The sequence below is a fragment of the Dermacentor albipictus genome, unplaced genomic scaffold (assembly GCF_038994185.2).
Source record: "Dermacentor albipictus isolate Rhodes 1998 colony unplaced genomic scaffold, USDA_Dalb.pri_finalv2 scaffold_39, whole genome shotgun sequence".
NCBI lineage: Eukaryota > Metazoa > Arthropoda > Arachnida > Ixodida > Ixodidae > Dermacentor > Dermacentor albipictus.
The window spans coordinates 665,219-689,009 of record NW_027225593.1 but is presented as its reverse complement, the minus strand read 5'-3'; the positions used below and the strand labels follow the sequence as shown (position 1 = coordinate 689,009).

Genomic DNA, 23,791 nt, shown 5'->3' with positions numbered 1-23,791 from the left:
ATTGTTCATCACATACGCGAGTACGAACATCGCCCAAACTTCGCAGCGTTTCTTTCCTTTTACAAAAATGGCCAATAGTTGGCGATAATATTTCCCTTTGTGGTCAACACATGCTATGCAACAGAATTAAAATTCTTGAGCGAAACGCGCTGGTCATCTTTGATAGTGAAGCACCTGTTCAGTTGCTAAATCTATCGCGCATCTTTCTTTATCTTCTACTCGCAGGTTTCACGTGCGACGACTGAAGGACAGCGTTCAGTGGGGAGCACAGCGTTTCGCCAAACAAGTGGTCGGTGAAGCATGTCTGAATCCTCGCAAGCTCTCGTCACCAAATGTGCACCCGACCGGGTCAGCATCGACTGGGACTCGCTGAACATCCCATGCACTAAGACGGATGGTGCCAGCTGCAGCCTAATGAAACACCGTCGTGTTTTGAACCAGGTCCTTGTAACAGCTTGCATAGACCTTCGGGAAGATGGGCGAGGAGAGAGCAGAGGTGCCGCCCTAATCGCGTGTGGCGCGGCATGCCGTTGCCCGGAACCTGCATACGGCCCGGAGCAAGTCTCGCGCGAAGCAAGGGCACTGGATCTCGCCGAGCGTCTTCTCGCCGAGCATCGTTGCATCACAGCGATAAAATTCAGGCTGATTTGGTTGCGTCGCGCCTCGATGCGCTCAGCAATAAACCGCAATCGCTTTTTGAAAAGCATTACCATCTGCCGAGAAAGTATGTGTCATAAAGACGACCCTTTCTTCCTCGAAATGCTCAATCCTATCCCACAGCCTGGAAATGTCGCTTTCAAGGTCAACGAGTCCGAGGAGGAATGGGGAGTCAATGTGGCCATGCGTGGAAGGTCACTCGGTTTAGGCATGGATCATCTGACAGCACTCGACATGTCAGATGTTCAAATGCACGATAGGCATGCATGTTGGCTGATCCGGGAGCTCAGTGAAAACAAGAGCATCACTGAACTCGGTGTCTCAGACCGCGTGTTCGACCACTGCGACGGAGCCTCCAACGCGCTGTTCGCCAGATACCTCGCCAAAGAAGACTGCGTGCTCCGCAAACTGACTCTCAAATCGAGCATGTTTTACGACGGACGGCGGCCCCTGAGGGAAATCCTCGATGCAATCTGCGAGATGCGTAGCCTTGAGGAACTCTACGCAGACATCGTCACGCCGCGCGAAGCATTGTAAGTACAGCTTATAATTACATTACGAACCGACGGCACACCAACGGAGCATCTCGCAGCACGTGTTACGGGACTTTGGCGGCTTCGCCATGGAATGCCCAATTTGTCATATACAAAAAATTGATGCGTCACATTTAGTGTCAAATGTAATTTAACGGACAGAACTTAACGGAATGCCTATATTATTGTATTTCATGCGCTGTGGTGAGCTTTTGCATTGGGGAGAATTCAGCGAACAAATTATTAATTGAATATTTGCCACAGAGATCTAGTTTCTTTAAAGTAAAGATCGTTTGAGTGAAATTGGTCTTCATGGCTTGAAGTAGCAGGGGCCATGTTTTATATTTCCTTGATGGCGAAGTACGATAGGAAATTACATGCTTATTAAGGCGTTTTACGTCACTGCGAGAACTATAGTTATTTCCTTGGACTTCGTAGTGTCATTTGTCATGAGTGCGATTGGTGTCGTGTATCCAAGCTCCAGTTCTATTCGTCACTCTAGACCACAGCAGTGATTGGTCATTATTTAAAATTGAACTCGCTCTTAAATGGGAACGGAAGCGCTGTTTAAGTGAGTATGATTACCTATCGTTTTCAAATCATCGCTACTAATTGCGAGGGGAAATGATGAGCACCACCGGAGAAAAGGTCAAACTTGGTTGTGGTTGAAATTTGTGCCGGAACCTCCGCCCCTGATTTCAATGTGACTTCATGGATATGATTATGATTTCTTTTTTCATTTACGCCGTTTTATTGACGAGATTGTTGTCAAGATCTTGTGGATCCTTTGGAATCTAATGTGCAGGGTGTCTAACAATTTGAAATTTCCAAATCCCCTGAGTTTTCCAGGTTATCCCTCAGCACCTTTGCGAACTTTCATTTTGAGCCAGAACGTTGCTTTATATCAAGACAGGCTGACAACATTTTGCTCGATGCTGTCACCTTCTAGTAAGCATGTTGAAACAGAAAGACGGCTTAATGCAGTTTGAATAATGTGGAGTAACATCTATTTCATTTAAAAACAGGGCACAGCGAAAGAAATCGTAAAGACCATTCCAAATTGAGTCGGACATTTTCAAATACGAACGAACAGGAGCCGCATGCCTAAGTAAATATTTTTGAATATGAGCTATTTCTATCAACTGATAGCAAGCTCATCGGTATGTGGCCTGAACTTTGTCACAACCAGAGTCCTTCCATGTTTTTCTGGTCACGAAACTCCGCCGTCACGCTATGGGATAGGTTCATATGCTGCCCAAAGGTGCCGCGACGCGGCGCCACTGTGCCACAGAGGGCATTGTTCGCGTACCGAAACGCGCGCGCAGTGCGAGGCAAGCTGAGTGATCGGGTGCGTTATGTGCATGTGCTGCGCTATTTTTCGAGTGTTGGGCTGTGTGGTTGAAGTGGCGGGGTGGGACAACGATGCTGAACACGTGTTGCCTGCCTGGGTGCCGTTCCGGCTACAAGGGCACGACCGAAAAGGTGTCGTTGTTCTGTTTACCTAATAACAAGGAGCAGCGCGAGAAATGGAAGCGGGCCATACCGCGACAGGAAAGTGGCGGTTTTAATTTCGTATCGAAGTATGCGCGTGTGTGCGCGACACACTTTGACGCCTCGGACATCGTCCCTGCCTACAATTTCAACATCAACGGCGACGACGTGTCCCTGGAGCGTGAGAAGCCGACGCTGAAGACTAACGCCGTTCCAAGGATGCTTTTAACAAACTTCTTGCATTGTGAATAGTGGACCATTTATGAGCGGACGCCTCTGTATTATCTGTATTTCGCTCCGCTTGTTTTACATGATAAATAAATGATCGTGCTTGTATTTTGTTTTTGCACCAACACGTTTTATTTCTTTTCTTAATCGAATTATAAAGTTGTTTTTTTTCATTTTTCGACCATGATAAGAATATCAGGACCGGTGATTGCAGCATTTTAACATATTGTAAATAGTTGCGAATTAAGAACCAAAATACCTAGTCTCGTCGTTTCTGCGTCGAAACCACGAGCAGCGTGAATAAGTGCTGGGCTTACTGACGCTTCTAAACGACTGCTTGCTAAGGCAATTGCCTAATTACAGCTAGTTTCAACTGTGCAGGTCCTAACACTTCAGGTTCGCCTTAATCCGTTGTTAAAAGCCGCACCGAAGACATTTAGAAGCGAAGTTCCTCTTACATTATTCCTACCTAAATCTTATTCAGAAATGGCATCGCTTTGCAAGAAATCGTAAGCGCATGGATCAGCTCAGTTCCCTTTTCTTTGTCATGAAGTATTCTACGGTAGCAGCCCTTTGCAATAGCGATTTCATTCTTTTGATCTCGTTATAAGATACAGCCCACAGAATCCTTCTCTGCCACAGTTTAACAGAAACAGAACAACTGTGTTCCGCGAACAATCTGGCGCTATGCGTTACGGAGAATTGGCGCTTACTCATCTGGTGATAAGTGGGACCACTGGCGTTTTGTTGCGAATGCGCGGTGTTTAATTTAAGGCAAATATTAAAAAGCGGAGCCCACCGAAGCGTTGAGGCAAACGGCGATGATGAAGAAATCCGGACCGAGACCGCCCGGCCGTGTACAGCGGACACACTTCGACGGGGGCGAAATGCAAAACACCCGTTTATTTAAATTTAGGTGCATTTTAAAGGATCCCAGGTGGTCAAAACTAATCCCGAGTCCCCCACTACGGCGTGCCTCATAATCGTATCGCGGTTCCTGCTCTTAAAATTCCAGATCTTTCTTCTTTTTCGGTCTGAGACCGCCGCAAGCTCCATGTTATGAGCGGCTTTCTTTTTTCGTCCCGTGCGCTCATATCATCGCAGAAGACACTGTTGCGCTCACGCGCATGCGTCTGCCTACCCCAAGTGCCGAAGCTCGGCGAGCCTTTCTGTGAGATAAGGTGCTGTCGCGCATGGTTCTGCTAGTGAGGAGGGTTGTGTTTCCCTCTCCCTTTGTGAAGGCGAGGCTGGTTAAAAGGCCAGCGTAGCCACGCCGTAGTGGCTTGTTGTATCAACCGGCAGCAGCTATGCCGGAATAAAGCAACGTCGTTCTTCGTTCGGCGTAGTGTTCCTGTATCGGCTCGGAGCCCTGCTCGGCCAAAACGTAACAACACGCTCAGGCAGTAATTTAATTATATTCAATGTTGAAAATAGTTACGTGAAACTAAAGCGATGGTTGAGAAAGCTAGAATACCGAGGCTGCCCCACACACAACCACAACGGTAGCGGCGTTCGCATGCCCTCTCATGCACGGTTGCGCCTCTAGCGGCGGGCGCTGGCGCTATATGAAACTGAGGCGGCAGTTTCGTGACCAGAAAAAACATGGAAGGACTCTGTCACAACTAAGATGGTCTCTGAGCAGCTGGAACGTCAACCTCAACTGTCCTGACATACTCTCAGCCCGTACACAACATCTCAGTGTTGGCTTTCACTGCTTTAAGGAGTTTACTCTGGTTTGAATGAGCGACGTCTGTATCTCGGCGTCAGCCAACACTTTGGTTTTTGAGCTCAAGCGCCTTCAAAGATGCGGCGGCACGCTTCCTTTCCCGTTAATTCCTCAGTGCGTCGGTCCTTTCTGTCCTCATCCTCCTTCTGTCACTCGTTCACCGCGTGGATCACTTGAAGCACACTCTTGGTCAGTTGTACAGTCAACGTCCGATTTTTCGGACTCCCTAGGGGCCGCAAAAACATCCGAAAAACCGGGCAGTCATAAAAGAATGAATGCATGTGTTTAGTTGCAGTTAAGGGCTTAAATTGCCACAGGCACGTCCGAAAAACCTCTTAAGTCCTGCCAGTGCACTTATTACATATATATCAGAGCTCATACTGTGACAGGAGACGGGGGTGCGCGAACGCGTGTATAATTAGGGAATACATACTGTGCCCCGCAACAATTGCCCCTTCCGACGCTTGTTATCCTTCACCGCGTAACAACGCTATAATAAGGCAAAGCTAACCTTCAAAGACGGGCATTAAGCAACGCACTGTGCTCTGAGAGCTTCGAAGCCAATCGCTAGGATTACAAAGGTGGAGTCGGTGCCATTGCTGACAGCGGCGAATTCTTTCAATGAAAAACACAGCACCGCACGCAAGAAGCTTAATAGAGAACGTAGAAGCGCCAAGGCGTAAAGGTACGGACACACTAGCGGCAAAACGCGCGCGGCACGCCGCCGGCGGCGCGCCGCGTGCCGCGAAACCTGCCGCGGAACCGGTTTGGTCTGCCGCGCAGAGGATGGGTCCAGGACCCATTTTCGGCGGCTTGCCGCGTGCCGCGAACCAATGAGAGACGTCCGGGCTTTCTCCTAAGCGCCACCTCTTGGCTACTGCCGAAGTTACTTCCAGCGGCGGCGGCGGAACCACGATCGACGACCGAGCGCTCCGAGCCAGCCGCGACTGCTTTATGTGCATCCACGTGCTCGTGTGCATCCACGGTGAAAAATGAATTTGAACCGCGGCAGAATATGATGGAGCAATTCTAGAGACTGTTCGCTTGTTCCCCTTTCTGTATGATAAAACCCATCCGGATTATAAAGACACGGACGCCAAAATGAACCGGTGGGTGATCATCGGCAAAACATTCGATCTGACTGGTGGGTTGTTTTCATTCTTTATCTGAGCTTCCGCTGAATGTTCACGTCGGCAGGAATGTGCGGGGGTGAGCACACTTGTTTAGAGTGCTCTAGCGGTGTGCTGCGGAGCAAAACATTCGCTTGCCCCTCGACGTCTCGGTAGCGCCAGCAGGGGTGCACCCCAAACCTTCGTCTGCGTGCCTTTTGCGCGCGCCGCCGTCGCAACAGCAGAGAACACACAATGACCAAAACGCTCATCGTCATCAGAACATCGTCGTCTGCATCTGCCATTGCAGGAATCAACGCGATCAGCGCGGTAGATGACGAGGGACGAGGAGCTGGCCTGCTCCGAGCAAGGAAAAAAGCGCGCGACAACGGCGATGTCGCGCCTATGCTCGCGCAGTTCGAGACAAGGCGAGAGCAGCGCTGTCACGTGACTCGGCGGCGGCCGCCGCGCACACAACCGATGTGGCCTCTCTGCCGCGCGGCGTTCTCGCCGCCGGCGGCGTGCCGCGCGCGTCTTGCCGCTAGTGTGTCCGTACCTTAACGTTGCCGCGGAGGTGGCTACGGCGGCCATCGGATCTGCGTGCGAGTGTGCCGGTTCGAGGCGGCAAGATGATCAATATGGCGGCGGTGGTTGCTTCGATTATTGCCATTTCAGACCTGCAGTCACGGTAACATACGTTGACTATAATGTAGTACGTGGTGGTGCCGCAAAGCCGTGCGAATTCTCGGGCATGTTCTCAACATCGGGCGTCTGCAAAATCGGTCGTTAACTGCTCTGGCAATACCCCGTGCCGAGAACACGGCGTCAGTAACGATTCTTTTCGACTACACCGTTACTAGAGCCACCATTAACACGACTTTCTTTCCCTTTCAATAAAGTTGCAGCTAATTTTTCCTGATAAAAGCACAAATTCCATGAGTTTTCCCATCGTATTTCCAGACTATTCATATTCCCTGAGAATTTTCGGTTTTCCCGGTTTGTGTAGACATCCTGAATCTTGTCCTTATTTCTTAAAACATAAATTATCTTCTACACCTTCAGAAACGTCCATTTATGTTTCTTGCACTAGAATGTATTGTAGCTCTAAATAGGTTTTTAGATGAGGCATAATTTTCAAAGAAACATTTTTTTTCTCCACATGTTTTTCCAGCATGAGTAAGGTCATCCACTTCACCAAAATCGTCACACGGAGTGCCGCACTACGGAGGCTGAGACTACCTTCGACGTATTGCAAATGTGTCACGTCATCGCGGTATCCAAATATCCAGCTTCCGGATCCCCAAGCCGAGAAGTGCATGCAGTCCTTATGCCAAGCCCTGCAGAAACCGAGCTCGACACTCCACCATCTCTGCATCGACATGCGGACTTTTGGAGAAGCAGAGTGCCACACCTTCTTCCGCGCAGTTGAGGACAACAAGGCACTCAAGACGGTGGTCGTCAACACCTTGCCCTGCATCGACGGACTCGACAGAGTCTCCAGAACTATCCGGGAGCGGGGACTCGATGACCGCGTTGTCGTCAAGGGACACTGCGGGCACGACAACACAAGGCAGCTGCAGCAGTGCCCGCAAATTTGCAATGCAACCATCAATGCGGAGATTAAAATTGCCAACATCCCGCGCTCAATAATCCCATCTTTACTTGTTCTCAGTGGTTGCAGTCAGATAACTTCGCTGCGGGTTCGATGCTTCAGATGCCACCGCGATGAATATTCCGCTTTGGCAGCATATATAAGGGGAGCTACCGCGCTCATTGAGGTAGACATAGAGCTGCATCCCAGTTGTCCGCTTTGGACAAGCACGGATCTTCAGAATCTGGAGGAACCACTGGTGTCAGCTGTCGCTTCTAACATCAAGCTAGTCAGAGTCAGACTCCAGGGTTTGCAGCTCCCCTACGACCACTTGAACGTGCTCGCAGAAAGTGCTAGCAGGAACCTCAGCATCACCGAATTCACCGCGAATCGTTCGTGCATCCTTCAAAACAGCTATGATGTCTTCTGGCGCAACTGGCCTGTACACGTGACCGAAGCCTTCCTCGAAGCAGCCGACCACAAGGAGGCCGCGCTGGCGGACATCCTGGTATGTCTCTGTTCCATTTCTTTTTTTGTTTGTTCGCCATTACAAGGAAAGCGATAGCCTGCTAAAGACAGCGCACCCAGAGGACTGTGCACATTAAATATTCTATGAAAGTTACTAGGCGCAACTCTTGATTGTCATTAGCATACCGCGTCGTAAACGCCACCATTATCCATGATCTGCGCATGTGCACTGAGACTGATAACGTTGCTTTCAAGACTGTGAGTACTTGCAAATTTAGAAAGATAAATGCTGTCATAAAAGACGTTGCAAAGATGCTCAAGGCTACAACAAGGCACTGACAAATGTACCTATCATCTATGATTCACATATTAGCTGAATAATGAACTCGTCAGAGTTCCCTGTGGGAGACACCGTGGCACTTAACAGAATTAATCTTGGTTCCGACTAATCAGACACAAAGCTTTGCTTGGTCGTTGCCGCATAGAGTGCAGTACACTGCGCGTCTCCTTCCCAGCACCTTTAAAGTAATGAAGTGCATCCTTAAGTCTCTCATATGTAAAATATTCCTTCCGGCACATCATGAAATTGACCTAGATTTTCCCCTACGTTCACGTAAAGACGCTTGTTCGAGGTATGCGAGTCGAGCACGACCGAGTCACCAGAAAACTTTACTGGGAGAGCGGTTAAGTACTCGAAACTGGGTGTGGCACAACGACTATGCTTCTCTGTCGACGTCCCAAGCCACCTCGTAATCCCCAGCTTCACCATTTGCCGATGCGCGAAGAAAAAATAATTGCTACGGATCTCCACAGCCCACCACACTGGAATCTGAACTCCGTACCACTGGAGCAATGTACATTGCAGAGTCGAACGCGCTAACCAGTAAGTAATCGCGCAACATCGGTAAAGGGTAATTAGTGCAATGGTTCATTCTCCAGGCTGATTCTCATGGGAGTGCAAATTGCTCATGCATTTCGTAGGCGAGAAGGAGCGGCATTGCAGTGTGCGAGGATTACATTACGTGGGTATTGGAAAACAATAATTTCTTAACAAGATGGCGGTGACCTTTTCGCGGTGTGCCACGTTGTCGCGCTCGTGAAAACAGCGTCGGCGGCACAAGAGGCCCTATGCGACAATGATGATGATAAGCCTCAAACAAATTACATAACCACCATAAAAGATACCCCGGAATTTAAAGTTCTTGGTGGAAAACAACCTGTATAGCATCGCCACTGACGATGCTCAACAGCGACGTCTAAGCGTCAAATGTCCACGCATATCACGAAGGGCCGCCCTCCGTTATTTCGCTCCTCGCATCATCATCATCACCATCATCATCATCATCATCAGCCTGCTTACGCCCACTGCAGCGGAAAGGCCTCTCCCATACTTCTCCGAACCCAGTCATGTACTAATTGTGGCCATGATGTCCCTGCAAACTTCTTAATCTCATCCGCCCCCCTAACTTTCTGCCGCCCCCTGCTACGCTTCCCTTCCCTTGTAATCCAGTCCGTCACCCTTAATGACCATCGGTTGTCTTCCCTCCTCATTACATGCCCTGCCCATGCCCATTTATTTTTCTTGATTTCAACTAAGTTGTCATTAACTCGCGTTTGTTCTCTCACCCAATCTGCTCTTTTCTTATCCCTTAATGTTACACCCATCATTCTTCTTTCCATAGCTCATTGCGTCTTCCTCAATTTAAGTAGAACCCTTTTCGTAAGCCTCCAGGTTTCTGCGCCGTAGGTGAGCACCGGTAAGACACTGCTATTATACACTTTTCTCTTGAGGGATAATGGCAACCTGCTGTTCATGATCTGAGAATGCCTACCAAGCGCACCCCAGCCCATTCTTATTCTTCTGATTATTTCCGTCTCATGACCCGGATCCGCCGTCACTGCCTGCCCTAAGTAGATGTATTCCCTTACCACTTCCAGTGCCTCACTAGCTATTGTAAATATCTGTTCGGTTCCGAGACTGTTAAACATTACTTTAGTTTTCTACAGATTAATTTTTAGACCCAATCTTCTGCTCTGCCTCTCCAGGTCAGTGAGCATGCATTGCAATTGGTCCCCTGAGTTACTAAGCAAGGCAATATCATCAGCGAATCTCAATTTACTAAGGTATTCTCCATTAACTGTTATCCCCAATTTTTTCCAATCCAGTTCTCTGAATACATCCTGTAAACACGCAGTGAATAGCATTGGAGGGATCGCAGCTCCCTGCCTGACGCCTTTCGTTATTGGGATTTTGTTACTTTCTTTATGGGGGACTACGGTGGCTGTGGAGCCGCATCAGTTGTAGTGAAAGATGTTAGCTCGAAACTCTACTTCAAAGTCTCGGGCGGGAACTTCGAAACGAATCACCGAGCTTAAAAACTATGAAGCATTTTAATAACGCAACGATTCCTTCACTGACGTACTACATGCTGATATAAAAGCCAAAAAACTGAAGCAGATTTAAAATTGGTAAGTCATTTCAAAAGCCACGCTAGGGTGACTTGACGTTGCACTAAGACTTTCTGCTAACAAACGAATGAAATACGAACGGTGTCTCTGTTAAACAAAACAAATGAAAGAAAAAACGATTCACCACATTCACCTGAAGTATATTTAAATACTAAAGCGTTGAGTGGTCGTGAACAAAAAAAAAGGTTACCATTAGCCTTTGGAATAATAACTTCGAATATAAAGCTCTCGAAAGCCATGCACTTTACTAAAAAAACATAGGCTAGTTCGACAAGGGGAGTCTGAGAATGCTAAAGTATCTGAGTGAAGGTAGTTAGAATTTAAAAACATGTTCAGCGTCACATAACGCGTGATCTTAAGTGAGTAGGCATGTGGATAATAAACCTTCGCTACCTAATGACATCAATATTGCCAGATTCGAGACCCTCACCAATAGGCAAAAAAAAGACATGTTACACATACGTTTAGCAGGAAGGGTGCTGGCCAACACTCCTAGGGCCCTAGATCTAGTAAGTATGGATACCCAAGTTAGTGGCCGGATTGACGAACGTGGCTGTAGCACAATTGGTAGTCCAACGCACGCGTAATGCTGGAGTTGTGGGTCCAGCTGCCAACGGCGACAAGTGACCTTTTCGCCCACTTTCATTTCCTTCGTTCTTGAGTATTGTGTACATTTCAACAACTAATTTCCCCTATGCGTCCCAAATAATATATATATATATATATATATATATATTCATTATTTATTTATTTATTGTCACGTCGTGGCGACGTTCAACGACAAAACTAACTTTTATTGGGCGAACCTGTGCCCACAGAACAGGCTACACTTATAGCACTACGATAGCGGCGAACACGGTCGGCGATCGTCGAAAATCAGCCCAGCGGGTCAAGCGCGTCGGCTTTTATACAGCAGTCGTCGAATGTTCCAGACTAATTGATGGGACCCGTGTGCCTTCCACAAATAATAATATTTGGGGTTTTACGTGCCAAAACCACTTTCTGATTATGAGGCACGCCGTAGTGGAGGACTCCGGAAATTTCGACCACCTGGGGTTCTTTAACGTGCACCTAAATCTAAGCACACGGGTGTTTTCGCATTTCGCCCCCATCGAAATGCGGCCACCGTGGCCGGGATTCGATCCCGCGACCTTGTGCTCAGCAGCCCAACACCATAGCCACTGAGCAACCACGGCGGGTCCTTCCACAAAGTTCTACACCATTCGCGTCAGGCGATGAAATCAGATAACAGAAGGTTCGCCGATAACAGAAGGTTCGGCGACAACAGAAAGCCGATGGAAGCATCGAGAACTTTCCAGAAACTTCGGATACGTGCAGGCGCGTCCCGCGCTGTGCGATAACATTTGTTAGGCCCTATAAAGATACAATGTATATATATATATATATATATATATATATATATATATATATATATATATATATATATATATATATATATATATATATATATTGTGGTCTTCACCCGCGACGCTCACGGCCCGCACGCTCCGATTCCGCGCGCGCCGGACGACCACCGCGGGTTCGAGCACTCCGAGCCACCGTGCGCGCAGGGCACCGCGCGCCCGCGCTTGCTCCGGCCCGCTCCGTGTACCGACGCGCAGCTGCGCGCGTACGCGCCCCGCCTGCCCCACAGCTTAGGGGAAGGCGAGACCGCGCGCGCGCAGCAAGGGAGACCGTAGGCAAAGGTCTCGATAAGTCACAAAGAACATTTATTAAGGTTGGATTCAATACAGACACACGTTTTAACATAACACAAAACATAGCCGAATGGTCGCCGGTGGCCGCTAGAATGGCACACCGCGACAGAGAGAGAAACAAAGAACAAAGAGCCCGAGCAGTAAGAATTTGCCTATCCTTCGGTCAGCGCCTGCCATCGTGCACCCCACAGCAGAGAAAAGGGAAATAGAGAGAAACGACAGACGAACAGACGGGGGCACGATCGGCAGACGCTGCCTCAGGACATCGAGACGACGGAAGAGTGCGCGCGCCGCCCTCCGAGGCCGGGACCCCGACGAGCCGAAGTAACCATCGGCCGGCGGCGGACATAGGGGGCCGCCGCGGGCAGAGAGTGTCAGGATTGGGGGCTCAATCCCATCGTCCGTGGTCCTTTGCCAAGATTGGAGTACGGCATGAATTCGAAGGTAGCTGGCCCATGCCGTCGTCCAACTTATTTACGCTGAGATCGTTGATGAAGTGAAGAACTGTTTCTCATCGAGAACGAGGAAAAGGGGTTTATTTACAGAAATTAACTGTCTAACATGACTGCTTGAGAAAAAGAGTAACAGTCCAACATGACTGCATGAGAGAAGTGACTCAGTCTAACATGACTGCTCAAGAGAAGTGTGTCAGTCAGTCGCACAACCACAGTTTTTATACACTCGATCCGCCGGTCCTACGACGCGGCGGCTGTTCGTTTACACATCACCAACTCGCAGCTGCTCTGAAGACCAGTTTACAGACACAAAGGCACACACATTCCGAAGCCCAAGCGACGGCGTTGAAGGTGGTGCCGTTCCGGAAAATCGACGCCGCTCGAGGGTCGCTCGTTGTTTTGCAACATGCAGAACCGTGAGAGCGCAAAAATAAGACGTTCCCGCGGTAGCTTCTTCAGGCGTGTCAGATCAGCTCCGCGTTGAGGAACTCTGGAATCATTGTCCCCACACCAAACTCGTCCCGTCACAATGTCGAAGGGGCTGGAGGAAGGCGGCGGATTCCAGCGCAAAGGTCGCTTCTTTGAACGCCTCGCAGCTGCAGCGACGGAGAGGGGGAGGTGCGCGTCTTGCACCCCTTGTCGTAATCGGGTGGCAAGGTGGCAATCTTGTTGCGCAACTCGCCGTTCTTTACAGCGCCTCCATGGCCCGAAAAGTCTCGACTGTCTAGCGCTGACAACCGCTAGGCAGGAGGAGAACGGCTGCTGGTCAAGGGGGGATTGATGTCTTGGCTCGCAGCGACCACTTGTGCATTGATGTCACCGCCCCAAAACATCCAACAAGGACAGGCAACTGCAAAATGAACCCCACAACACGGCTCTGCGCCGAGATGACGTGCATTGGCTCTCACTTAGACTCGCTAGGCTTCAAAAAAAAAAAAAAACAATAACAACATAAGTGCAGAAACAAAAAAAAATGCTGCATTTCACTATGCCAATTTCTGAAGCAAATTCCTGTTGACAAATTCAGCAATCATGGAGGGAATCCTGCTAAATGAGAGGGGATCTTCTTCGCTTAATAAAATTAACACTAGTAACCCTAAAATTTAGGCGGGACCCTCAAACGCAGAATTCAAATTAGCCTGCTCAAACCATCCGCATTGCTATGCAACTTTCCCTTCTTATATCTAACGGAGAAGTTGTACTCTTGGAGAGTGAGGCTCCATCGGAGCAAGCGGCCGTTTTTGTGTGACATTTGATTGAGCCACGTCAGAGGACAGTGGTCGGTCTCGAAGATGAACTTCGCTCCGTACAAGTAACACGACAACTTCTGGGCGGCCCAAACCAAACAAGCGCATTCCTTCTCTGAAGCGCTGTAGGCTTCCTCTCTTACATTTAGTTTACGGCTGGCGTAGAGGATAGGATGCTCCTCGTTATCGTCGCCGACTTGACTAAGTACCACGCCCATACCTCTGTCGCTTGCGTCGCATTGAACTATGAATTCCTTTGTGTAGTCTGGCGCGCGAAGCACAGGGCGAGAAACCAATAGCGTTTTCAAACTTTGGAAAGCGTTCTCTTTGTCCTTATCCCAGTGTACGTTACTCGGTGCTCCCTTTCGGAGGGCGTCTGTTAATGGACTTGCCAATTGCGAGTAATTCGGAATGTACCGTTGATAGTACCCCACAAGTCCCAAAAATGAACGAACGTCCGTTTTCGTGCGCGGCTGAGAAAAATCTCCAATCGTAGCTATTTTCAGCTCAGCCGGCCGTCTCATGCCCTGACCAACAACATGGCCCAGATAAGTAACCTGCGAACAACCAAACCTACACTTTTCCGCTTTCATCGTTAAGCCGGCTTCCCTCAACCGTGAGAACACCTGTTTGAGGTGCGATACGTGTTGTTACCAGCTGTCCGAAAAAATGGCTACATCATCAAGATAAGGTAAGGCGAACTCCTGCAAGTCTTTTAGGACAATATCCATTAACTTAGAGAAGCTAAACGGCGCGTTCTTCAGCCCGAAGCTGAGTGCGAGAGGGCGAAAAGTGCCTACAGGCGAGATGAATGCGGCATAGCGGCTGGCACTTTCTGAAAGGGGAACTTGCCAGTACCCCCGCACGAGATCTATAGTTGAAATGTATTTAGCAGCGCTAACTCTTTCAATTCGTTCCTCAATGTTGGGTATCGGGTACAGCTGATCCCTAGTGATCGCATTTAACTTCCTGTAGTCAACACACGGACGAGGGTCCTTGTTAGGGGTTTCTACGAGTATTAGCGGTGACGTGTAGTCACTCTCAGCGGGCTCAATAACTCCCAACTCTAGCATGCGCTGTATCTCTGCCTCCATAATCTCTCTCTCTCTTGGAGACACCCTGTAAGGTTTTGATCTTACTGGTTCGGCAGAGGTCAGCTCAATTTCATGCGTCATCAGTTCGGTTCTACCCGGCCGATCGCTGAATCTGTCGAGATATTCCCCTAACACCCCTTTTAGCTCATCTAGCTGCTCGGGTCTTAGAGCATGAGAGCTTACCGAGTGTTCCACTACTTCTTCTAGGCCGATTTCAGAGTTGGAGGTTGCCCTATACTCCTTAAACTTGGTACCAATGCCATCCGGCTCTTTGACAGTATAGTTAACGACTCCGCTCCGCTCTACATAAGGCTTCATCAAATTACAGTGATATATCCTCACTTCCTTCCTGTGACCGGGCATTCTCAAAGCATAGTTAGTTTCTGAAAGTTTGTGCAACACTTTAACGGGCCCGTCCCAGTGAACTTCAAGCTTGTTCTTTCTTGAAGGTTTGAGGATCATTACCTGGTCTCCGGCGTTAAACGTACGAAGCCTCGCATTCCTGTCGTAATAGAATTTGGCCTTCTTTTGAGCTAGTGCCATGTTCTTTCCGACTAGTTCTTGGGTTGCGCTTAGCCGATCCAGTAAATTTAGCACGTATTCAACCACGGTTGGACTCTCCCCTCTTTCCTCCCACATCTCTCTTAACATTCTCAGTGGAGAACGGAGTGTCCTCCCATACACTAGTTCTGCTGGTGAGAACCCTGTCGCTTCATGTGGAACCGTTCGCAAAGCAAACAAAGTTGCCGGCAGACAGTTCTCCCAGTCCTCCTTGTGCTCGTAACAGAGCGCACGCAAAACTCGCTTAAGCACCGAATGCCACCTCTCTACACTGTTTGACTGAGGGTGATAGACAGAACTGTGTATTAACTTTACCCCGCACTTTTGCAAGAATGTGGAAGTCAGTGCGCTCGTGAATACTGACCCTTGATCTGCCTGAATTTCGGCTGGAAACCCAACTCGTGCAAACACTGTCAAAAGCGCGTCTACTACTTCAGTGGAGCTGAGCTCTTTCAAAGGGATTGCTTCTGGAAACTTGGTAGCCGGACACAGCATGGTAAACAAGTACCTGTAGCCTGATTTTGTTTTTGGAAGAGGCCCTACCGTGTCTATTACAAGCCGTCTGAAAGGCTCTGTTATTAAGGGCACTACCTTCAGTGGAGCTTTCCAAGTCTCTCCTGGTTTACCAGAACGCTGGCAGGCGTCGCATGATCTTACAAAGTTTTCTACATCTTTGAAACAGCCAGGCCAGTAGTATTCCATAAGCAATCTTTCCTTTGATTTGTTTATGCCTAGGTGGCCGGACCACCCATTTCCATGACAAAGACTCAAAAGGTCCTCCCTATACTTAGTAGGTATGACTAACTGATCTAAAATCTTACCCTTTCGATCTCTGTAATGCCGATACAACAATCCTCCTCTCTCATGTATCGTTACGTTGCGCCTAGCAATGCCTTCTTTAGCTGTGTCACGTAATTTAGCTAAGCTCTCATCATTCTTTTGCTCTGCTGCCAGTGACTCTCTATCCACGCGTAAGAGTTGATCAAAGTTCTTTGAGGCCGGTGATAACAACGACCCTGTCTCGCTTGTGAGCGCGTCTGCTTGCTCTTCCTGCAGGCTAGAACTCTAGTGCTACGCTCTCATTGAGCTGGTCAACTGGCAGGCTCTCCTCAACTGTTCTTTTGTCCCTCGGGCCTAGCTCGGATTCGGGTATTGAAGCTATCCCCTTTTCTGCTTCAGCTGGAGGAGCTTGAGCATTTTCAGCCGAAAGCGCCGCGATCTTACGAGCTTGGCCTCGGGTCAATGCCTGTACTATGCCCTCTCCCAGTTTGAGCCCTCTGTCACGCAGTAACTGATTCGAACGATTCGAAAAGATGTAGGGATACTGCAGTGACAAAAATTTGGAAACTGCAGCCTCAGTCTCTAGCTCCCCGAATGGTCCACTGATTTTGACTTTGGCCATGGGCAGACACACGCTGTGTTCTTCTACAACCTGTTTTATCCATGCTACTTCTCCGGTGAAGTCCTCTACCATCACGTAAGACGGATGGACAATGTCCAGCGTGGCGGCACTGTCTCTTAGCACTCGGCATGGTTTTCCATTAACTTGCAGGTTGTGGAGATACGGACTTAAAAGTTCCATATTCTCATCTTTTTCCTCCACGTAGGAAAAAACTACGCTAGACTTCTCGCAGTTCACAGCTATATGTCCCAGTTTGTGGCATTTGTAACAGCGAATTGGTCTAAAAGATCCGAACTTTCTTTTCTGTTCTTGTGCGGTTTCTCCGTTAAGTTTCTCCCCGCTCTTTTCTGCGGGCTTTTCCGCCATGTCTACAGGCTTCGATCGTCTAGTTTGCGCACCCTTTTTGAACGGAAATGGTTTCCGCGGTCCATTTCGACCGTCCCAGTTTCCCTCCTCGGCGTTCAACTTTCTACGGGTTGCGTACTCTTCGGCTAATTCAGCCGCCCTTTCCACAGTGTTTACATTACCTCTGTCTTGCACCCACAGTTTCACAGCTTGGGGGATGGTTTTGTAAAACTGCTCTAGACACATGCATTCAATGATCATGTCTCTGCTGTCGTACGCTTCCGCGCTTTTAAGCCACTCGACTAGGTTGGCCTTTAAGCTATATGCAAACTCCGGATAGCCCTCGCTATCTTTCTTGCCTGTGCTCCTAAACCTTTGCCGAAAAGCTTCGGCTGAAAGGCGGTATTTCTTCAGGAGACTAGCCTTAACTTTTGCATAATCATATGCATCCTGCGCACTCAATCTGGCGATTACTTCCGCCGCCTCACACGGCAACATAGACAGCAACCGCTGTGGCCATGTACTCGGGCCGAAGTTCATCTTCTCGCAAGTCCTTTCAAAATTGCTTAGGAACAAGCCTATGTCGGTCCCGACCTCAAATGGCTTTAATAGCCTGTCCATGCGGTACGATTCTGCCTCACTTGATCGTCCCAGAGCGCCTTCACTTCCTTGAGACATCTCCAAACGTTTTCTTTCAAGTTCGAGTTGCATTTTCCTTAACTGAAACTCGCGATCTTTATCGCGTTCCTCTATCTCTTGCTTTTCTCTGTCCCTTTTTTCTCTTTCTCGGTCCCGTTCTTCTCTTTCTCTTTCCCGTTTCTCTCTTTTTGAGAAGTTCCATTCCCATTTCAATATCTTCCTCACTGGCCTGATTGGAAATTAGCTCCAATAATTCCGATTTGAGCATTTCCTTGCGTACATCTAGGCCCAGTTCCTCACCAACAATCAACAACTCGTCTCTCAGCAATGTCCTTAACTCCATGACTGCTGCTTTACTGCCTTGATTCTGCTCTCTAAATCTAGCTAGGAAAACGCAACCTAGCTAACACACAACAATCTAGCTTCGCTACTGTTCTAAACAGAACAACCACAAAATGAAGCCTAGAGAGTCAAAGCAAAAACCAAGCACTCACCGCAGATACAGCACCATGTCGCAAAGTCCATCTCACCGCTGTCAGCCAGTTGTCAGGATTGGGGGCTCAATCCCATCGTCCGTGGTCCTTTGCCAAGATTGGAGTACGGCATGAATTCGAAGGTAGCTGGCCCATGCCGTCGTCCAACTTATTTACGCTGAGATCGTTGATGAAGTGAAGAACTGTTTCTCATCGAGAACGAGGAAAAGGGGTTTATTTACAGAAATTAACTGTCTAACATGACTGCTTGAGAAAAAGAGTAACAGTCCAACATGACTGCATGAGAGAAGTGACTCAGTCTAACATGACTGCTCAAGAGAAGTGTGTCAGTCAGTCGCACAACCACAGTTTTTATACACTCGATCCGCCGGTCCTACGACGCGGCGGCTGTTCGTTTACACATCACCAACTCGCAGCTGCTCTGAAGACCAGTTTACAGACACAAAGGCACACACATTCCGAAGCCCAAGCGACGGCGTTGAAGGTGGTGCCGTTCCGGAAAATCGACGCCGCTCGAGGGTCGCTCGTTGTTTTGCAACATGCAGAACCGTGAGAGCGCAAAAATAAGACGTTCCCGCGGTAGCTTCTTCAGGCGTGTCAGATCAGCTCCGCGTTGAGGAACTCTGGAATCATTGTCCCCACACCAAACTCGTCCCGTCACAATGTCGAAGGGGCTGGAGGAAGGCGGCGGATTCCAGCGCAAAGGTCGCTTCTTTGAACGCCTCGCAGCTGCAGCGACGGAGAGGGGGAGGTGCGCGTCTTGCACCCCTTGTCGTAATCGGGTGGCAAGGTGGCAATCTTGTTGCGCAACTCGCCGTTCTTTACAAGAGGAACACGTACGCACCTTCCGACGCCCCGATGTGGTCTCTCCCGGCGCCCGTCTTGCGCGCGCTTAACCCGGAGCGCACGCAAGCAGGGCCCGAGTCCCGCCAAAATCTTAGCCAATGGCGAAAGCCTGTTCACCTTCGCGTGGGCGGGATGACAGCAGAGTGACAGTGTTTTATGACCCGCTGCCACCCCGTCCAGGCAAGGAGGAGAGGGACACGGAGCCCCCGGCAACACAACGCAATGGCTCCACACAACCACTGCGAGAGCCGGAAACCCCACAATATATAAGCAAGAGCAGCACCCACTCGTTGCAGAAACGATTCATCACAAGTATTTTTTACTAAAAGGTGAATGCTTCAAATACGTTGGTGTTGACCGGATTGCATCGGGTTAACGTTTAATTGCACTACCAAGCTTTCGTGTCACCCGATGCCGAGTCCCGCGGCCCATTGCATTTCCGAGGAGGCATGTGTTACGCACTACGGCCATCACGATGTGGCAGCACGCTCGTCAATCATGTCGGACGCTTGCGTCAACTGGACACATGCCAAATCTTTTTGAACGCAAATATTACGTACTTTGAGGGCGTGAAGAAATCGGGAAATTTGCAAGCTACACTTGGAATCAGCTCGCACAGTGGTGATTGGAGAGTCGCTGGGAGAGGCCTTCGTCCTGTAGATGACGTAAAAATAGACTGATGATGATGACTGTTATCTTTTAGCACCCGCAATGGCGTTCGCCTGCAATGTTTGTTTGCTCTATGTGAAATCCTGTGGCTGCACTGGATGGCGGTTAACGTTAAAATGCCTATATTCACGTTAGGTAGACTTGATATCGGCAATTAGCGAGATTATTTCTGCGACAAAGCCAGCAATGCTACGATCGAGTCGGCCCTTCACGTTGTGATAGTATGTGCACGGCTACCTTCAATTTTTTTTTTCTCGACTCCACGCGCTATCCACTTCAGTTCCATTTTCGCGTACACTACAGAAGTGCTTGGAACGTTTTACTTTCGCAGGCTTACATTTCTCTGGCTTTCCCAACCATAGCTCATCTCTGTACACGCAGGAAGTGGCCAGTAAGAATTCATCCGCCGTCTTGGACGCTGCAGTCTTCGTGCTGGGCGAACAAGATGGCGTCGAGGGTGCCCGCGCCTTCGAGATGATGCGTCACCACCCGCGTCTCCTCGAAATGGTGATGGAAGGTGCTGACGTCACTAAGGCCGAAGCCAAGAAGATGATCGACAGCGCCCTGCTTCGCGTCCGCCGCAGCAGCATCGACGAATTTATGAGAATGACTGGCGTCGTCAAGGAGGCGGTGCAGTGCCTCAGTCATCCCGGTGCCAGGAGGCTTCAGCTCGCCGACATTGACCATGACTGCTGGCTCCACATTCGAAGTTTTCTGAAGATAGCGGACGTCGTGCCACGTTGAGCCAGTCAAGGTCGGTGAAAACAATCTAGCGGCTTTATTTTTCGCCGTTTTCATGGGGTCGGGGCTTGCAGCAATAGCTCGTTTAACAACGCATGACGAAAGTTAATGTGGCTGTCTATAAATAAAAATGGAAAATAACACGAATATGTTACGAATAACACGAAGCACGAAATACACGAATAACACGAAAGAAGTTGTTAAGTTTGTCAGATTCCTGCTACGAGCTTCGCTAGCCTTCTTATGACTTAATTATAAAGCTCAGATTGATTTTTCTTAGTGGCACATATTTGCTTTGATAGTATAAAACGCACAAGCTCAGAAGGTGCATATATCGTAAATATTCAATATCGTCTTGTATAGTATTTCAGTGACATAGTGGATCAAAAAAAAATTAGCGTCCTATTTATACCTTTACTTTTTTTATACGCAGTAATATAACTTGTAATGACGTCACTGACAACCAGATCGGTTCCACATGGCCAGCTTTTATATTCATCGAGAGCTGCACAAGGGAGAGAGTACATACCGAATGTCTTCGGCATGTACTATATAAAATAATACCAACAGCGCTAAACCAACCTAGAACATGTTTCATACTAGCTGGTCTAGAGACTGCATTTGGTTTCATTTATCGGGAGATCTGTGTACCATGACGTCATAATGCGGAAAATTGGCACAGCGGATGCGAACGCCTGGACGGTTGCGTCACATGTTCTGTCTCTCGGTGCTCTCTTGTGCAACCACACAGGGCCGCGCAGTGAGTAGCTGTGTAAGACATAAATAAGCCTTTGATTTCAGGCAATTAATTTTTCATAGGTTAACTTGCCAATGGCATTCTCCTTTTCGTAACGCCTTTATTTTCAAGGCACACAAATTACCACAAGTTAGAGGGAAATATGGCAGTGAGAAGTGCGAGTTGGTGGTTGTTCATGCTTTCTTCTTGCTCTATCTGTATATACTAGAAAAGAAAGAAACCGCAAAAGATGAAGATAATTATAATGCGCAAACATAAACTACCATCAATAATGTCATGACACACAGACAAAGAAGGAACATATAAGGTTCAATTGAAGTATTAAAATTCTGCAATGCTTATTTCATTCGTAGCTAAACTGCTTTAGTAAGCTAGAAAGTGATGAAACATCACGACCTCCTATTTTGAATGAGTTATTTTCTACACAACCTGTAGTGTGAAACTGAGACGAGTAAGGGTACTCGCACATTTGTGTCACTATCGCCTCCTCGTTGTGTTGTTAATGCTAATCAATAAATGTTACCAATATCTGTTTCATTCTACAGTGTTCGGCTGCAGAGCTTGGCAGACTGAGGGTAGAAGAAACCAAGCTGGCTCCGCCTGCTGGCGTCGAAGTGCGACTGTAAAGAGAGGCTGTTGCGTTTCAACTAGTAGGGCTCGGTTGTGCGCCTCTTGATTTTTCCTACTCGTTACATCGCCGACCCAGGAAGCTGTTAGGAAGCCACTGAACACCGTTTGCCATCACCGATGTGGAAGTGTGTTTCAGCGTCAATTGAATGTGTTTTGAGGTGTTGCCGTTTAAGCAGTCGAGGAGGCGTCCTGTCGTTTTCCTCGCATTGATTTACGTAACGTGAACGGCGATTGGAGTTTGCTTGACACGTGCCAATTTTGGAACAATGCCGGCGTGCCCATCTTTCTTTGTTGGCCATGATTTCGGTCCTGAAACAAACCTTAGGTGTATATCTTTCTCACCCGATACTACGTTTAGCTGTTTTAATTTGCATTGTGCAGTTCGGAGCGAGTGATTTGAGGCACTTATTAGGCGCTAGTGTTTTGCAAAGTAATGTCCATGGTTTTATTGAGGTAATTAGTAACATGCAATAAAGCGGACATGCGTCTTCCAGCGTGTCTAAGACCATGTGTTCGAGTGCCGAGGCCTTTCTTATACTTTTGTATAACTCTGTCCGTAAAGTTCCAGCTGTCAGTGTTGTACTGTGCATTGTAATCGTCATGCCTGACGAAAGTAAGAAATAATCCATGCATGTTTCTGCAGTTGAGCCCGAGCTAGCCTTTTGAGCTGGAATCTGTTCGCTACAAACATTGAATGTAAGAGACTAGAGACAACAACTCGAACGTAGTTGAACTTCAACGCGACGGAGTTTCGTTTATTTCCCTCAACGGATTCTCGTGCTTCTTTAAAATCATTGTATTTTAGTTAGTTTCTTTTCTCACAGGGGGGAAAGTCAAGTATACAGTACCACGCACTCGCCATAAACTGTCACCAATAGTTATATTATCGCATATATTACCTCGGTATGCCTACATCGACAAACAGACGGCGTTTCGTTCTTGAACAAGGTATATCTCGAGATTTGTAGTTCTGAACTCTAACCGCGCGTTGATACTACTGTGGTGGAAATGAATGGACACAATTAGCTTTCCAGACCGCAAAGAGTAGTGATGTAAGGTATAGCCATGTATGTAGATTACCTAACTCTATTACGGTGACATCTTCCCAAAGTAGATGTTGACGGCATGTAAATGGGGGGCCGAGGCCAGCGAAGGACAAGGCGCACTGACATTTATTGCAATTTTGCCAGCATAAGGTGAGTTTCATTCACGCAGGAACCCCTCACCGTGGTTTAGCAGCTAAATGTAGCCACAGTAGCACGTGAATACACTGAAGAAAAAACAGGTTCCTTGTCTAAAGATTTGTGTTTCTCGTTGCCTGTATGTACATAAAAGTTCCAATAAATGAGTGTGCCATTGCAAAAAGACTGTGTGTGGCCTTTTATTGAATAAAGTGCATGCTGTGTACAATAGAAATGGAGAAAGTGAACACTCCTTGGCTGAGTTTAGTAGCAAAGCATAATTAGTGAGTACAAGGAACCTACCCTATGTTGTCATTGGTGCCTGTTTGTTGGCTTCTTATGATATGGTTAACGAAAATCGGGCCTCGCAGTGCTCTTTCTTCTCGTTCATTACATTAAAAGGGTTTCGAATCCGGCAGCACTGATGCCTTGAGGTATTTTGTGTGGGTTTATTGACCAGTTGCTGTCACCCAAATAGATGACGTACTCGTGACGCCTGCGGCATACAAGATGCTCAACATCCGACGCCTAGGTTCGTGAGTGGTGGCGCTGGCTAACACTCCTAGGTTTAGTTCTAGTAGTAAAGCGCAGAACGTGAATGGGAAAATGGCGCCGCCATAGCTCTATTGGAAAGAGCATCGCACGCGTGATGCGAGCACGTCGGATCGTATCCCACCTGCGGCCAGTTCTCTTTCATGCACTTTCATTTTCATTAGTTTCTCTATTTGTAATTAGTAAGT

The 23,791-nt window shown here is 48.2% G+C and overlaps 1 protein-coding gene across 1 annotated transcript; it reads left to right on the top strand.

Annotated features, from left to right (window-relative positions):
- The first annotated feature begins 247 nt into the window (after positions 1-247).
- LOC139052832 (uncharacterized) lies at positions 248-23,069 on the top strand. Its single transcript, XM_070529981.1, has 4 exons — positions 248-1,190; positions 6,916-7,843; positions 20,124-20,496; positions 21,786-23,069. The coding sequence occupies exons 1-3, from the start codon at positions 301-303 to the stop codon at positions 20,484-20,486; spliced, it is 2,181 nt and encodes a 726-aa protein (XP_070386082.1). The 5' UTR covers positions 248-300; the 3' UTR covers positions 20,487-20,496; positions 21,786-23,069.
- The last annotated feature ends 722 nt before the right edge of the window (positions 23,070-23,791 follow it).